Below are 17,626 nucleotides of genomic sequence, written 5' to 3'. Positions count from 1 at the left end.
CTACGTAGTCTTAAACATGTAGCTAGATAGACGATTCCTTTTATTGAAACATTTTTCTTCTTAAAAAAAATTCCGTTCTTTTGACTTTACATAACATTGGCTCTTACTCATGGGTGTGTGTGTGTGTGTGTGTGTGTGTGTGTGTGTGTGTGTGTGTGTGTGTGTGTGTGTGTGTGCAGGGCCGAGCCAGACGGCATAAATATTGCAGGAAGGGAAGAGGGGAAAGTGGTAAATTTAGGTTCTCTGGCTCTATAGATCTAAAAGAGCTTAAGGATAGCACATACCATTTGAACAGATGACCTGAGGGTTTGTATCCCAGCAGCACTTAAGGAGGTAAGGAGGACTAGGATGTTGCTCTGAACATGCTATTGTAGGTGAGGTTCAGAGAGAAAAATAAGCTGGGGGCGAAGGGGGGAGGTGGAGGGAGGGGGGAGCGGTGGAGCTGTAAGGAGGGACAGTCTAAGGACTCAGTGTTACCACGAAAAACACGAGTATATCCTCTGAGTCGAAAACCTGAGGGGGAAAATTAAGGGAGATTTGGTGGAGCTCTAGATATCTGTCCCTGGGAACTTAAGTTGTCACAAGCGTCATTGGCGAATGTAGGAGCTAGGTGTGAGGTCTGCATTGCCTCTTTTTGAACCATCACGAGCTCTTCAATAAGGTAGGGAAACTTCCCAGTTTCGACTTGGAGACTGAAAAGAGTGAAGATGGGCTGGGTTTAGTAAGGAGCCATCCGTCTGTGGGACAGTAATAGAAACAAGGTCTCACTTCATGTAGATCCATCTGTAGGGCTGGGAAGAAAAAATAAAGGGGGCGGGGGATGGGAAGAGGGGAAACTAGAGTGGGAAAGGGATATAACTATATCCACTTCCACCACCCCCTTTTTTTTTTCCTTTTTCTTTTCGTAGCTGCTGACGTGCTAGAGCCTATTAATCATTCACCAGCCCCAGAGCCGCGCCAATTAATCTTCCGCGGCTTGGTCCGTCAGCCAGCCTTCTTTTCTCACCCCCAAGCTATTCTGTTCCCCCGAGCCCCCGAAAATAAAGCAGCAGAGCACAGACAAGACTCCAGCAATGCGTTGCACCTCCAGCCAGAGCCTGAACAGCATTCCTAGCCGCAGTCTCTCGCACCCGGACCCTTCTCTACTGCGGTAATCTGAAAGAGGTGAGGACTGGGAAGTGGGAGCACTCAAAGAGCAACGGGACCGGCTACCTAGGGGCTAAGGGAAGGACCAGAGCAGAAGAGCACAGCCCAGAGTCCACCTGCAGCGCAGGCCAGAATGTTTCTTAACGATACTGCTTCGTTTCCTTCCTCCTCCTCTAGCAGCAGCCCCAGCATTAGCAGCGGCGGCTCAGGCCCAGGGTCCATAGCTCCTGAGGGCACAGAGGAGCCAGGGCGCAACGCTAGTCAGAATGGGACCTTGAGCGAGGGGCAAGGGAGCGCCATCCTCATATCCTTTATCTATTCCGTGGTTTGTGTCGTGGGGCTCTGCGGCAACTCCATGGTTATCTATGTGATCCTGCGTTATGCCAAAATGAAGACGGCCACCAATATCTACATTCTTAACTTGGCCATCGCAGATGAGCTGCTCATGCTGAGTGTCCCCTTCCTAGTCACCTCCACTTTGCTGCACCACTGGCCCTTCGGCGCACTGCTCTGCCGCCTGGTGCTCAGTGTGGACGCAGTCAACATGTTCACTAGTATCTACTGCCTTACAGTGCTCAGCGTAGACCGCTATGTGGCTGTGGTGCACCCCATCAAGGCTGCCCGCTACCGTCGGCCCACCGTTGCCAAGGTGGTAAATCTGGGAGTATGGGTGCTCTCACTAGTGGTCATCCTGCCTATCATAGTCTTCTCCCGCACTGCTGCCAATAGCGATGGCACGGTGGCCTGCAATATGCTTATGCCAGAGCCAGCTCAGAGCTGGCTTGTAGGTTTCGTCCTGTATACTTTCCTTATGGGTTTTCTCCTCCCAGTCGGGGCCATCTGTTTGTGTTATGTGCTCATCATTGCCAAGATTCGCATGGTAGCCCTCAAAGCCGGCTGGCAACAACGCAAGCGCTCAGAGCGTAAAATCACCCTAATGGTGATGATGGTAGTTATGGTCTTTGTTATTTGCTGGATGCCCTTCTATGTGGTGCAATTGGTTAATGTCTTTGCTGAACAGGACGATGCTACTGTGAGCCAACTTTCAGTCATCCTGGGCTATGCTAACAGTTGTGCCAACCCTATCCTCTACGGCTTCCTCTCAGACAACTTCAAGCGCTCGTTCCAGCGCATCCTCTGCCTTAGCTGGATGGAAAACACAGAGGAACCGCTTGACTACTACGCCACTGCCCTCAAAAGTCGAGGATACAGTGTGGAGGACTACCAACCGGACAACGTGGAGTCCAGAGGAGTCTATGGCAACGGAACCTGTACCTCCAGGATTAGCACCCTTTAAAGGGTTGTTGGGGCAGTAGTGCTGTGGCCCAGGGATGGGAGGGGGGGGGGGAGGGCTGTTCGAATGGAGAGAAGGGGATTTCACAAGACTGGGACAATTCGATAAAGCAGGAGACAGGGCTCAGGTCGAATAGAGGCGGGGAAAGACAAACCAGAAAATAGGATAAGGGAATCAAAGGGAAAGATGGGTGTACTGTGGTTTTGAAAGAATGAAATAAGCTGAACCGAGGGGAGGCAATGAAACCTGGATTGGGTCCTAAGCTTCTTCGAATCTTCTTCCTTTCTAAAGAATTCCTACCATCTCCCTCCCTACCTTTGTAACCCCTCTCAAAATTTATCTCTGCCTTGTTCTGTCAGCCTTTAGCTGATAATTATTGTTACCTTATTTAATCTAAGTGAAACTTCAGTCCCTCTGTTCAACTTCACCTCTTTGTCAAGCAAGGGGAGCAGGCAATTTCCATAGTTAACACTGTTTTTCTTTTCTTTTCCTTTTTTTTTTTTACTTTCCATCTTATGAACCTGCCCTCCTCTACATCCCTTACATCCCCGGTTCACCTGGGCAGGGGCATATAGCTAGACTTAAGACTCTCATCCTCTGCTTCCACATTACAAACACTAGTACAGATACCTGTCATGAAGACGGAGGGACACTGGAAGACCCTCAGAAAAAGTCTTCCCTTCCTTTCATTTACCACTTAGGGACTCTGTGGGAAAATACAGGCATAATGGAGGACCTTTAACCCAAGATCAAGATTATAGATGGACAGCAAATCTACCCTCCCAAACAAGAGAGGAAAACTCTTTCCTGAAAAAATACTAGGAGAAATTGTTCACTTCCAGTCCTACATTAACATTGTACCAGCATTACCTTAGTCATCTAGGAGCCTAAGATCCCAATAGTTGAGGTAATTCTCTCCTTTTTCTTCTACATTTCCACATTTCTTTTTTTTTCTGTTATTCCATTCAGCTAACATCACAGACTAAGAAAACTATGACAGAGGCAATCCAGAGTAAAAACAGATTCAATTTTATGGGTTTCTGGATTTTAGGCTGCTGATAATCTCCATCACCTTTTTCAACATTACCTGCCAGTGTCCACTTCTAAAATCCAACTATGTGATTTAAGTAATTAAGTAAGGTCAGTCGACCTGTGGGATACCAAGAGGGGCCAAACCAGAGCAGATAAAAGGTTTTCTCAAAACTGAAACTGGCTTACTAGGGCTGCTCTAATATTTACCTATTTCCCTTCCTCCATGCCCCATATCATGCCCTGTCTCACACATCAGAATACCTGCAGCTTAACTTTTAAGGGTTGCTGTTTTTATAACTATGCCTAAAGAGTCCTCCTACCTTAACTGAAGGTATGTGTGTGCATTAATTAACTCATTTACTTATTCATCCATTTACTCATAGATTATATTTGAAAATTATCTTTCCTCCTACTCTTCTCAGTCTAAATACAAGTTCTTTGATTTGTATTCAAGAGAGAATCTGGTAAATAGAAAATGATTTACTCTAGAAAGCTTCTCATATCCTTCACTCTTGCAGGGTCTTCTTTTCTCCCCTTTCCTGTCACATTTCCTTCCTTTCTCTTTCCATTTTCTTTGTGTGCCTAGTAAACTGATGTTTTTATACTTATTATTGTCTCCTGTTTGTAATATAACAAATTATATTAACAACAATCAGGACCCTGCAATGTACAATGATAGGTCCCAGTTATTCCCACATTTTGCATAATACTATGCCACATTTGGGCAGATTTAAATATATAAACACATTTTTCCTATGTCAATGAAAAATGCCAAATACAGCTAACAGGAAACCTAGTTAGTGAACCTTTTCTGGAACATACCACTCAAAAAGATTCAAGCTAAAAGCTCAGAAGCATGTGTACTTTAGCTCACTACATACAATAGGACTAAGGAGCATCTAACACTATATGTCCTGAGTTCTGATTTAGTTCAAGCAGAAATTATCCAATCATGAAGTCCTCTTACCTCTTTGGAGAATATGGGAAGAATAGTTTCTGTACATTTCATATCTACCTAAATGAATTGGAGCTGTAATAACTCAATCTAGCATTATGTAAATCTAGTTTAATTAGAGGTAAGATGGAGTCTTGTTACAAAGTCAAAATGATTAGAAATTCCCAGCTACAAATCATTTTTGAAAGTTGGCAAGTATAAATATTAAATAAAAAGGCAGATAAAATGCTCTCATGTTCTTCCTTTGATAACAGATGAAACAAAACAAAGTCTAGACACTATGTAAAAAAATTTTTTGATGCTTTAAGAAGTTTTCTTTAGCAAAAAGATTTGCTTTTAAAATAGCAACTAACTAAAATTTTTCTTTTAAAAGTAATTAAGTGTTGCTTTGGGGTGTGATTAAAATTAAAATTTACCCCAAATGTCTTTGTTAAATAGAATAGAATTGTTAGATCAGTGAAGTTTACATTTTTAAAAATCTTGTTCATAATTACATTAAAGTACCAATTTAGTCCTCTTATTTTGCCATTCTAGTCATCATGGCTGTGATTGTCATATACAAATGTTACTGTATATTATTGTATACAATACAAAATATATGTTATTGTATACAAATCTGTTTACATGTTGTATATCCCCAGTAAATATAAGCTCTTTGAGGTCAAGGACTGTTTTAGTCTTTGTATTCCCAGTGCCTAGCACAGTGCCTTGTATATAGTAGGTATTTAATAAATGTTTGTTGGATTGGATATTTATAATTTTACAATATTCATTTTATTGCTATAATCAACCATGGGAAGCATGTACCCCATAGGCAATGGAAATTTTCTTGGATTTTAATCAGATGAGTTTGGATTATTGCTAGAAATATACTCTTATTACTTTGCCATTAGAAAAAGTCTTTTAAAGTTTCTAAAAATTATTGAATGTTTATTCATTTAAGAGATTTACTTTTTTATTTCTGCATTCTTATTCCCTTATGTTATTACCAAATTAACTAAGTGTTCAACCCCACTGGCTGTGCCTTACACACTAAATTAGAGATCAAACATCTAATGATAGACCTTGTTGTGTAACTGCTGATTCACATACACAGGTAAAAAGGGGAAAAGATTGTGGGAGAAAAGCAACTGTCTACTGCTTTATAAAGATATCTCAGGATAGGTATAAGTACCCCTATTTTTTTTTCATTTTTAAAATTTCCTTTTAAAGATACTCTTATAGTTCAAAGTATTTTCTAGCTTTGTCCTAGCATACACTTATTTACCTAAAAGTTATTTCTATGACTTCATCCCATCATCACTTTGAATCCAGAACAGGTAAATTTCTGATTGAATGGTTATGGCCTAAGTGAGACAATGTTCTCCTAATCTACTGTTGAAGATATGAGAGAAAATGTAAAATGCCTTTTAAATAATGATTAGCAATTTAAGTTTTATTTTTGCTCAGAATTTCACATAAATACTTTTTTCACTAGGTGGTGAAGGTGATGAGATTGATAAATAATGAAATTATTTGGCTGGGATTTTGATGATTAATTTACCCAAAAAATCTAATGAATCTTATTTGATTCAGAATAGAGCTGGAGTAGACTAAAATGAATATTGTGTGCCCATTTAATTGTGAGACTTTATAAATGTACAATATGCCTATGGCATTACTGAATATTATATGGTCTCCCACTAAACAAGACACACTTGTAATTAAAGACAACATTTTATTTTTATTCACATGAGTATCTTAGACTGCTTTAATGCTAGCATTTATGTAGTACTTGAAGATTTATTTACAATATATGCTTTACACATATTACCTCATGTGATCCTCAAAACAACCTTGTAAGGTACATGCTACTATTGTCTTCCTTTTGTTGATCAGTAAACAAAGACTGAAAGAGATTATATGACATACAGCTAGTAAGAACATGAGGAGAGAAATAAATTCACATCTTCCTGACTGCAAGTCCCTCATACTTTCCACGGCACCATTTAGCTGCCTCAAATTCTAGCCTATTGGACTTTAAAGGAAACTATAAATTCACATTGAGGGTAATTCCTCAATGACCATACAATCACACAATTTAAGAATTGAAAGGAACCTATCCAGACATCTAGATCAGTTAATACCTGAAAAAAAGCAACCTCTCTCCAACATACCTGACAAGTGGAGATCCAAACTTCTAATTATTCCACCGAGGGCCAAACAGAATAAATCAAATTCTCCTTCAATGACAGCCTTTAATTAATACTGTGGTAATTCAATAATTTGTCATATTTTGGGCCATTTAATATCAGCATGCTCTGAAAGGTGCTTTAAAAAAAAAACTAATTTAAAGACATGGCACAGCCTCTGACTTCTAGAATTCCAAAGCAGGAATAAAAAGAGTTCCTCCCTTTAATCAGATTAGTATTTCTTCACTAAATCAATAAACATGGTTTCAGACTAATGAAGTCGGGATATTGGGATATGGTATGACTATCCATGTGAGCTCTCTATGAGTTAAATTCTGTTGAAAAGAATATATCAGACACTTCCAGTCAAGACAGTTGCCTAGTTTTAACTGCAGCAAAAACCTAAAATTCTCTCTAGATCTAGTAATGATCAAGAAATCTGATGAAAATGGAAATTAATTTCTTCAACCCTAGAATCTGGCAAAAATTTAGCCAGAAATCCAAGAACAAAAGAGGGCAGTGCCAGCAAAGGCAAGCAAGCTAGTAACATCCAGTAATAGAGATGGGCCAGAGACATGTAGAACTTGCAAGGCTCCATGTTCATCAGAACAGGGGGATCCCATGAAAAAGTCACAAGGTAGAAAACATCTGATTCCTAGAAGCCCCAGGAGTAATAACAAGTGCCATGAATCAGCACTCAACCCAGACATGCCAAAGAATATAGGGCAGTGATGGGCAACCTTTTGAGCTTGGTGTGTCAAAATTCACCAAAAAGCTGAGCATAACTCTGATGGTGTGTCACTTGGAGGAAAAAAAAATCCTTCTCAGCATGCAGCCCCATACTTCTCTGTATGCAGCAGTCATTGAAAATGGCTACGCATGTCAGTGCTGACACATGTGTCATAGGTTCACCATCACAGATCTAGGGAATCTCAGATGCCTAGTACTCTGCCTTGTGATACAATTGAGTGCTCTGAAACCCAAAGATCCTGGGCCTAACCTTAGGATGTAGAGATTAGTGTAGGAACTCAGAAGATCCAAGGTAAGACCAAGTAAAACTGACCACTCCAACCTAGAGTACAATAGCAAGAAGTGTCTAGTCCTGGCACCAAGCTCCAGTTCAGAAACTAAGCCTAGAGATGGAAATATACCAAAGAAAATACCAACCATTATGAAAATTATTATAAGTTTAAAGATCCCCATGAAGAAGAAAATAATTCTATAAAATCTTCTTATCTATAGAAAAATATGCTTAACAATCAATAGAAAACTATTAAGTACTTGCTTTGTGACAGTCACTATGATAGACATTGAGTATATAAAGACAAAAATGAGACTGTCCCTGCTTCCAAAGGGTTCTCCAAAACACTACAGACAAACTAAGCAAGGAATGCCTGAATAAACTGTGGCATGTGAATTAAATGGGAATATTATTTTGCTGTAAGAAATAATGAATATGAAGAATACAGAGGAACATGGGATAAGCAGCACTATGATATAGAGTAAAAGCAAAACCAAGAGAATAATATATACACTGATAACAACTACATGATTTAACTGGTCAGCAACAGCAACTGATTTGTGTTATTCACAGTAAAAAGGACCAAGAAATAAAGGATGATGTGGACACTACTATTTTAAAGTTAATGGACAAAACTTTAAAGGCAAAATTATTGGTTGGTAAATAATGCAGTTTGTGAATACATGACCATTTAGATCTATTCTTTATTATTAGTTGGTTTCAACTTTCATGCTTGGTTTTCTCATTTTCTTTTTTCTGGCCTTTATTTCTGAATTGGAATATTTTAAAGGAAACAATAAATATTTCACATAAGAAGGTATATTAATAAAGAGGAAAATAAAAATCTTACAAAATGACATTTTTAACTTGTTTAATTATTGCCAAAATATGCATATAATTTAGGAGTTAAAGTATTCTGTATATTGAAATTGAGTCTGTCCACATGCATTAAAAAGCTAGTTTAAAAAATTATCTGGGATAATGAAGAAAGAATAATATTTTTAAAATGAATAGCCCAACAAATGGGTGGTGTCTTCAAATCCAGTCTTCCAGTATTTGTAGTGAGCAAGGAATAAAAAGGGATGTTAAGAGAAAGAAGAAGATGCACATGATATAGTGAATGCTATCTCCAGGGACCACACCATAAAATGGGATTAAGGAAGGAGGCTCTTTGTATTTCACTTAAACGTAAAATAATTCCATAGTATGATATTAGATCATATCAAGCCCCAGGGCAGTACATGCAGAAAAAAAAAAAGATGTGGCTTCTTTAACCATAGAAATTATTTCCTACTGGAAACCAACTACTCCTTAAAAAAAAAGAAATATATATATATATATATATATATATATATATATATATGCAAGTATGTATCATCAGAGCCAGAAGAGTAAGCTAAAGGCATGCCATTTTATAATAGGACTAATGACTATATATTGAGACTATCCTAGAAAAATATATTTGATTATTAAAGAAAAATAGCTTTTACTCTTTTTCTATATTTATAACATCTTATTGCTATAATAGTATTAGCAATATGTAAATTTTCTATTAAGAATCATATCTAATTATACTCTTTTATCAATATCCAAGGAAATCAAATAGATGTAGGCATCTCTGCCACAAAGTACTTAATTTTCTTTATAATAATCATATCCAGGGCTGGCACTGGCTCAAAATTGTCATATTGGACAATTTTGTATTCTGTCTACTTTGTTTTACAAGGCACCTTTCTCTAACTATATGGTATGCCCAGCTTTGGCACCTAATGTCCTCTTGACTTGTGTATCCTTTCCTCAATCAAAATTTGCTTTGAACAAACTTGATAAATGTATTCACATTAAAGTATAAATGATGAATAACATTTACTAAAATTTTGGTGTCATTTGTATCTTAATAGAATTCACTTATGCCTTAAAGCATAGAAGAGAAATTATATTAGTTTACACATTTATGACCAGGTAAGGGAATAACCAAGAGAGACTTCCTAGAATGCTTGAAGTTCAATCTATTCCAAATTATTGCAAAAATTATTTTGAGTTTTTCAATTGAAAATTAGTATTGTTTTCATTTGTTATTTGAAAAATCTGATTTGTAAAGTGACTTTTACAAACTGATTTTATTCATTTTTTGTGATATATACTCAAAGTGAAGATTAGAAACAAAATCTTTGTAATTCAATTAAAATATTATTGTCAGGTAGTTGTTGCCAATGGCGTTGGGTTGGGTTTTTTTTTTTAAACTCAATACATGAATCATCAAGTAATTCAGCAAACATTTATCTTCTCATTTCTTTTTCTCTTCAGTACTATATAATAAACATTTATTGTGTCTAATAGGTGGCAAGTACTGTACTAAATGTTGGCAATACTGAACTTCAAGGAACTTTCTAAAATATATTTTATATTAATTTTTTGAGTTCCAAATTTTATGTCTCCTTCCAGCCCCTTCTCCATCCATTAAGAAGAGAAGCAATATGATACCCACTATACATGGGAAGCCTTGCAAAAGATTTCCCATTTCCACATTGGTCATGTTGCACCAAAAAAAAAAAGAAAGAAAGAAAAAAGCATAAAAATAAAGTGAAAACATAATATGCTTCAAATCTCATTGAGAATTCTTCGGTTCTTTCCCCACAGGTAGATAGTATTTTTCATCTTGGATCTTTTAGAATTATCTTAGATCATTACATTGATCCAAGTAGCTAAATCTTTCAATTTTTTGATCATTGTTATAATATATATTATCATTAACATACAGTGTTCACCTGATTCTGTTTATTATGCTTTGTATCAGTTCATATAAGTTCTTAGGTTTTTCTAAAACTTATTATGATTTTTATAGCACAAGAGTATACCATCATGATCATATACAACAATATATTCAGAATTTCCCCAACTGATGAATGTACCTTCAATTTTCAATTCTTTGCCATTACAAAAGAGATGTTATAAATATTTTTGTATATATAGATCTTTTTTATTGTTTTTATTTCTTTGGGACATGGACCTAGTTCTGGAATTACTGGGTTAAAGGGTGCACAATTTTATAGTCCTTTGTGTATAGTTTCAATTTGTTCTCCAGAGTAGTTGTACCAGTTCATAACTCGACCAGCAGTGCTTTACCATCTCAATTTTTCCACATCCTTTCCAGCATTTATCATTTTCCTTTTTCTTGGAGGTTAGCCAATCTGATAGGTATGAATTACTACCCCAGAGTTGCTTTAATTTGCATTTCTCTAATTATTAGTGACAGAGTATTTTTCTTTGACTATTAATAGCTTTGATTACTCCTGAAAATTGCCAGTTCATATCCTTTGATCAATGGAGAACAGCTCTTACTTTTACAAAACTGGCTCAATTCCTTACACTTGAGAAAGTAGGCCTTTATAAGAGAAATTTACTTTAAAATTTTTTCTCAATTTCTTGCTTCTCATATTAGTACATTGGTTTTGTTCATGCAAAAACCTTTCAATTTCATGTAATTGAAGTTATCCACTTTATCCCATGATCCTCTCTATCTCTTGTTTGGTCATAAACTCTTCCCCTATCCATAGATCTGACAGGTTAATTTTTTCACTCCCCTAATTTATTTACATCACCTCTTTTGTCTAAATCATTATTTTGGCCTTATTCAGTGCCATACCTATCAAACTACCTACCAAAGTGTTATTTTATCATGCTAGAAAAAAATAACAGAATTCATCTGTAAGAAATAGTACCAGATTGTTTTGATATTTACTGCTTTGGATTATGTTGGACTGATACTGATCAGCCACTTTCCTTCACATTTGTTTTTTCATTGATTCCCTTGTTATTGATGACTTTTTGTTTTTCTGTGGCACTGAATAAGTAAATTAATTTAGGTAGAATTGACACTTTTATTGTATTGGCTCCCCCTACCCATGAGCAATTAATATTTCTCCAGTTATTTAGATCTGTCTTTATTTCTGTGAAGTGTTTTGTGATTGCAGTCCTGGATTTGTCTTGGCAGGCAGATTCCCAAGTGTTTTATGTTGTCTGCAATTATTCGAATGGAATTTCTCTTTTTATCTCTTCCTCCAGGGTTTCATTGGTAATACATCAAAATGCTGGTGATTTATTTGGTACTACTTTATATGTTGTAACTTTGCTAACAATTGCTTCAACTAATTTTTGGCTAATTCTCTAAGTATATCATCATACCTTCCCCTTAAACCCAAGTGTTCTTGGATTCATGCTTGGGGGTGGGGGGGCATACCTTTTGAATTGAGTCCAGCAGGAGGGTTCCTTGGCTCTGTCTTATTGTTAGGTTTGATTTTCAGTCCCCTAGGAGCATTCAGGTTGTGATCCGTAAGGTAGGGTATTCAGAGGTCTGAACTTCTGCTCCTTTTAGGCAGCCATCTTGACTCCGAGAGCTTGACTAATCTTAAGATTCAAATGGGAGATTCATCTTACACCCCCCTTGCTATTTTGGCCTGCCCAGTTTCTGCAACAAACCCATTATGGGATTTTTCCACACTATGCTCAATGTGGGTATAGGAAACTCTAGAGGTGTGACAAAAGGAATCTGAATGGATCATAATACTGGGAAGGGGAAGAAACCTTAAGTAGATATGGAAATTTATTGATGTTAGCCTTTTGAGTTTTGTTTTTCTTCCATAATAGTGAAGATGTCTATTGGAATTAGAAAAAATGATTTTTAATTCACTGCCTGCACTCTGTCAATGCTTATTTTATTTTGCTGATTGCTTTTAGGTTTAGTTTTCTTTTAAGTTCATATATTAATTTAATCAATATCTTTCTATTACACTAAATCATTATAAGCTACTATGTTTGGCCTCTTAGATATATTGTGTTACCTGATCTTTATTTGTACCTTTCCCCATGACTGTACTGAAGAATATCATTGTGAAAGCCAATAAACAACTTGCACAAGCCCTCTTTTGTGAAAAAATAGGTACTTAGGGATACTGAGGTTGTCACTAGATCCATCAAGGTCACATGTTGCCTATATGACCTTTTTGTTCCACTTTGCCTTTGTTAATTGTCACATAAACGATGGATGGACTCCATCAAAACTGATTACAATTATATACAACCTTTGGAGAATTTATTTATTTTTATTTTTTATTTATTTTTCCCATTTGAATTAGTTTGTTTAGTCAATTCAGAACATTATTCCTTGCTTACAATAATCACATTATTTCCCTCCCTCCACTCCACCCACCCTTCCTGCAGCCAACATGCAATTTCATTGGGTATTACTTGTGTCCTTCATCAGAACCTGTTTCCATGTTGTTGATGTTTGCACTAGGATGTTCATTTAGAGTCTACATCCTCAACCATATCCCTTCAATCCATGAATTCAAACAATTGTTTTTCTTCGGTATTTTTACTCCCACAGTGTGTCCTCTGAATGTGTATAGTGGTTTTTCTCGTAGGTCCCTCCAAGTTGTTCAGGGTCATTGCATTACCACCGATGGAGAAGTCCATTACATTTGATTTTTCTTTGATAATTTGATTATACCACAGTGTATCAGTCTCTGTGTACAATATTTCCTTGGTTCTGCTCCTCTCACTCTGCATCACTTCCTGGAGGTTGTTCCAGTTCACATGGAATTCCTCCACTTTATTATTCCTTTGAGCACAATAGAATTCCATCTCCAATATATACCAGAATTTCTTCAGCCATTCCCCAATTGAAGGGCATCCCCTCATTTTCCAATTTTTGCCACCCCAAAGAGAGCAGCTAATGAATATTTTTGTACATGTATTTTTCCTTATTATCTCTTTGGGGTACAAACCCAGCAGTGCTATGGCTGGATCAAAGAGCATATAAATATATATATATATATATATATATATATATGTGTGTGTGTGTGTGTATATGTTTTATATATATATATATATATATATATATATATGTATATATGTTGAATTAAAGGTAGAGAACATAATAGAAGTTTCTGCCACAAAAGTTTTTATATAAAGCATGAAGCCTAAGTAGTGTGAAGATTAAATTTAACTCTCCTCTGATTGTGAAAATTAAATTAACTCTTCCCTGATTGTGAAAATTAAATTAATTCCCCTGCCCATTTTTAGATCTAATCACCAAAAGTGTAAACATCCCACTTAATCATTAAATCTGTGACCGATGTGTGCAATAGTGGGTGACATATCAGAATCAAACTGACTGCCCCATGGGCCATCCTAAGGAAAGCTTCAGCTATAATTGGTATACATAACATTAGGGGAAGGTACAGGAATTGATGCAAAAGAAAATGTCTTTAAAAGGGAGTTACAACTTCCTGAGTGGGAGTTCTACTTGGACTTTGGCTTCTTCTGGAGTTCTGAGTTCGAGTTGGAGGCTGATGAAGAATCTGCTGACTGGACCTGAGACCCTGTTCCTGGTAAGACTGTCCTTAAATCTCTCCTCTTGGTCTGACACGTGGTGAGTAAAAAACCTGACTCCTTTCCTGGATTTTCTGAAGAGACTAGCCTCAGGAGGGGCCTACCTCTTGAGAGAGACATTCCCAGGTCCTTTGCTTTTCTGAGGCCTCTCTGACTAAGGACTAACTCCCCCTGCCCAGTTTGAGCCAGGGGCCAGGAGTAAATTACTTAGTGCTTAGGCTAGATTTCTTACCCTATCCTCTCTGATTTTCTCACATCACTTTCTACATTTTGTAAATAAATTGTAAATAAATCTCTTTGGAATTAATTAAATTCCTGGAGACCCTATCCATAAATAATCCAGTCCAACCTTTTTATAATTAACCCCCTTTTTACCCTTACAGGTATTTCTGCACTACAGAGAGGTGTGTTTATTTATTTGTTTTTCTAGGATCCTCTGCTAAATTTTGGAATAATGGCAGTTATTTTTTTTTGTTAAAATTTTGTTAAAAATATCTTTTCCAAGGTTGAAAGAATTGCTACATCTGTAGAACTTGTGACAAATATTCATCAGTTCATAGTTTTTTTTTAAATGTCACACAGCCACTGGCTATATAGAAACACATATGAATCCTATATGATAGTGGTTTTATTGCTATTGTCATTAATTGGGCTATTGTGAAGTTTGAGAATTTTGATACTTTCTTTGAATGTGTATTTTATAAAACTGTTACTTTGTGAAAATCATTTGCACTCACAAGTGGTTCATGGCCAAGTTAAAAGGAAATGAATCTCATTTGGGGTGAGAAACTTTTGTGTTCTACCTTTCATTGGCTGACACAATGTGCCACTGATTGTAAGCTATATATTTTTTTTACTTTTTAAACATTTTTATTATTTTTCTTCCTTGTATGTGCAATACAGTATTTGAGTTTTATTTTATTTTATTTTATTTCCTTTTTTAACTCAAAGCATATGTTAGCAGTATTATTAAGGCTTTTTTTTTATTTTGCACTGGGGTAAGTTTAATAATGTACATTAACCCTAATGTCAATGCATTCCCAAAAAGCTTTAGACTATAGAAATAATTCCATTTGTTGTTTTAAAAAAATCATGGGACTTTGCTTAATGATTCTGTCTGATTCCAGGAGAAGGGATTACAAAAAGAGTCACTACACTGTGCCAAAAAAGCACAAAGCTAACCTGCATAGTGCCTATCGAGCACAAGGTCAAAGAGACCAACCAATCCCAGTGGGACTGATAAAATTTTGAGCCAAGACAAGAAGACTTGAACTTGTTTGTGGTTCGAGGTTGCAGCTGGTTTGACATGTCAGATGCAGGTCTTCCCTGAACCTCATTCTACCAAGCACCTTACTTTGGTTGCCATCTTGGCCCCAGTATCCCTGAGAAATAAGGAAAAATCAGACCAAAGAATGCTATTTTCCAATTTTCTACTGAAATCTAGTCCCTTTTCTATCTTTCATAGTGTGGCAAACTTTCTGTACTCCTAGTTACCGATTAGGTCAATGCATAATTGCTTAAATCACTTTAATTGGACCCTGATTCAAGGACCTGTTATAGGTTTATTTTTCCTTTACTTAGAACTTTACACATAAGACTTTGGTGTTTTATATTTCATCCAGAAAGTTTTTTCTCTTTTGTTTGGATTTTTTGATGTTTAATTTCTTCTGCCAATTGATTAATATACCTCATAACTCACCCATGCGTCTCTGAGTGCTCCTTGTGTTACCATCTTCCTCAGGTGGGAGGATTATGTTATTGTTGTGAACTTTGATTTGAATTTGTGCCTAATTTAGAACAAGAGACTACCTCCGAGAATCCAGAAGGTGAAACTTTTTAGAGAAGGCACCACAAAGATGTCTGCAGAGACTACACGCTGCACCAGAAGATTCAGAGTGAACTTTGTGATATGGTGAATTTGCGCTTTGGGGGGTTGAATGCATTTATTTTGAATGTATATTCTTATGCCAAAGGGCCCTCAAATTGACTTTTTGTCAATGTGCCTAGCAATCATTGGTTTTGTTCTCTTTTCCTTTTATCCACAAGTTATTGCAATTTATAAATTTGTTATATTTAAAATGATCCCTTTGGTGAGACTGGTCTCCCAAAAAGATCATAGGGAGAAATGTATAAGTGGAAATTTTGTACCTTTGAACTTCATTCCCCAGAATTCCTTTAATATTTCCCAGAATTCCTCTCCTCTCTCCACCACATTGCACAGTCACATTTTATATATAGTTGGCTGAAACTCTGTTCTCTCTTCTCTCCCAACCACAGCTGAGTTAGCATCCTTTTTATTCTAGTTTTTTATTTTAGTTATTTTAATAAATTTTATTAAATATAATACTTGGAGTATTTTAAAAATTAATTTTTAAATCTATAGAGTCCATTTTCTTAAATTTGCTCAGATCTAATTTTATTTTTATTTAATTAATTAATTTAGATTATTTTCCCATGGTTACATAATTCATGTTCTTTCCCTCCCCTCTTTCCTTCCCCCTCCCAGAGCCAAGGAGCAATTCCACTGGGTTTTACATGTATCATTGTTCAAAACCTATTTCTATGTTATTAATATTTGCAATAGAGTGATCAACTAAAGTCAACATCCCTGATCACATCTCCATCCACCCATGTGATAAGATATAATTTTAAAAGAATAATTTCCATTAGTAAGCTTGGGCACTTCTTTCTCCAGTTGGTCAATTCTACTTTGTAATGTATTTTTTTCAATAATGTTTTGTGCCTTGTTTACCAAACCATTAATTGACTTTTCATAATTTTCTTGCATTGTTCTCATTTCTTTTCCAAAATTTTCCTCTACCACACTTATTTGATTTTAAAAATATTTTTAGCTTTTAAAAAATCTCTTTCTTTAGATCTTCCCAGAATTTTTGGCTTGTGTCTAATTTGCATTTTTCTTTGAGGCTTTATTTGTAAATATTTTCAAGCCATTATCTTGTTATGAGTGATCATGATCTTCCTTGTCATCTTGGTAGTTTGGGGGGGATTGCCCATTTTTCCTACCTAAATCTTAACTTTGAGCTTTTTGTTAAAGTTGAGCTTTGCTTATCTGGAGGGAAAAGGATATCCCAAACTTTAGCCTTTTTCATACTATTGTTTTCAAAGCTAGTTCTGGGGGTCTTCGAGTTTTGGATGCTTCTATGGTGATATGATCTGGGGAGATGTGTTTCAACTGTCCTCTTGGTCTGTGTTCTGGACTTTATGTAGATAGGGTCTCTACTCCCTTGCAGACACAAGTGCAAGCACTCCTCCACCTTGGAACTATGACCATGGCCACTTGTGATCATAAGTATCCTTCTCCATCCTGGAACTGTTTCCTGGACCCAGATTATAGGCAATGGAATTGTCAAACAGTGCCCAGTCATGCTACCAGTGCTACCACAGGAGTCCTTTGTTGCCTCTTCCCAACTAGTTTTCCAATTCTTTTTCTGTCCCTGAACTGAGAGTTCCCAGAGATGCTGCTACTGCTGCTATTGTCATAGCCACTTCCAAAGCCTACAGCTGTTGTTGTAGCCACTTGTGCTCCAAGCCAGTCATCACTCTGGCATCACAGACCTCTCTTCAGACCTTCTAAGTTGTCTTAGGCTCGAAAA

At 36.7% G+C, this 17,626-nt stretch overlaps 1 protein-coding gene across 2 annotated transcripts; it reads left to right on the top strand.

The window, feature by feature from the left end:
* Nucleotides 1-12: 12 nt before the first annotated feature.
* Nucleotides 13-8,476, top strand: SSTR1 (somatostatin receptor 1). 2 transcript variants are annotated; one of them, XM_007473181.3, is made up of 2 exons: nt 13-333; nt 909-8,476. In XM_007473181.3, the coding sequence occupies exon 2, from the start codon at nt 1,280-1,282 to the stop codon at nt 2,441-2,443; it is 1,164 nt and encodes a 387-aa protein (XP_007473243.1). In that variant the 5' UTR covers nt 13-333; nt 909-1,279; the 3' UTR covers nt 2,444-8,476. The 2 variants fall into 2 exon arrangements, with proteins under 2 accessions (XP_007473243.1, XP_001379158.2); XM_001379121.5 differs by lacking the exon at nt 13-333 and adding an exon at nt 430-661.
* The last annotated feature ends 9,150 nt before the right edge of the window (nt 8,477-17,626 follow it).

Source organism: Monodelphis domestica, chromosome 1 (assembly GCF_027887165.1).
Source record: "Monodelphis domestica isolate mMonDom1 chromosome 1, mMonDom1.pri, whole genome shotgun sequence".
Classification (NCBI taxonomy): Eukaryota; Metazoa; Chordata; class Mammalia; order Didelphimorphia; family Didelphidae; genus Monodelphis; species Monodelphis domestica.
Note: the sequence above shows the minus strand (reverse complement) of the source record. Positions and strands in the feature narration are given on the sequence as shown.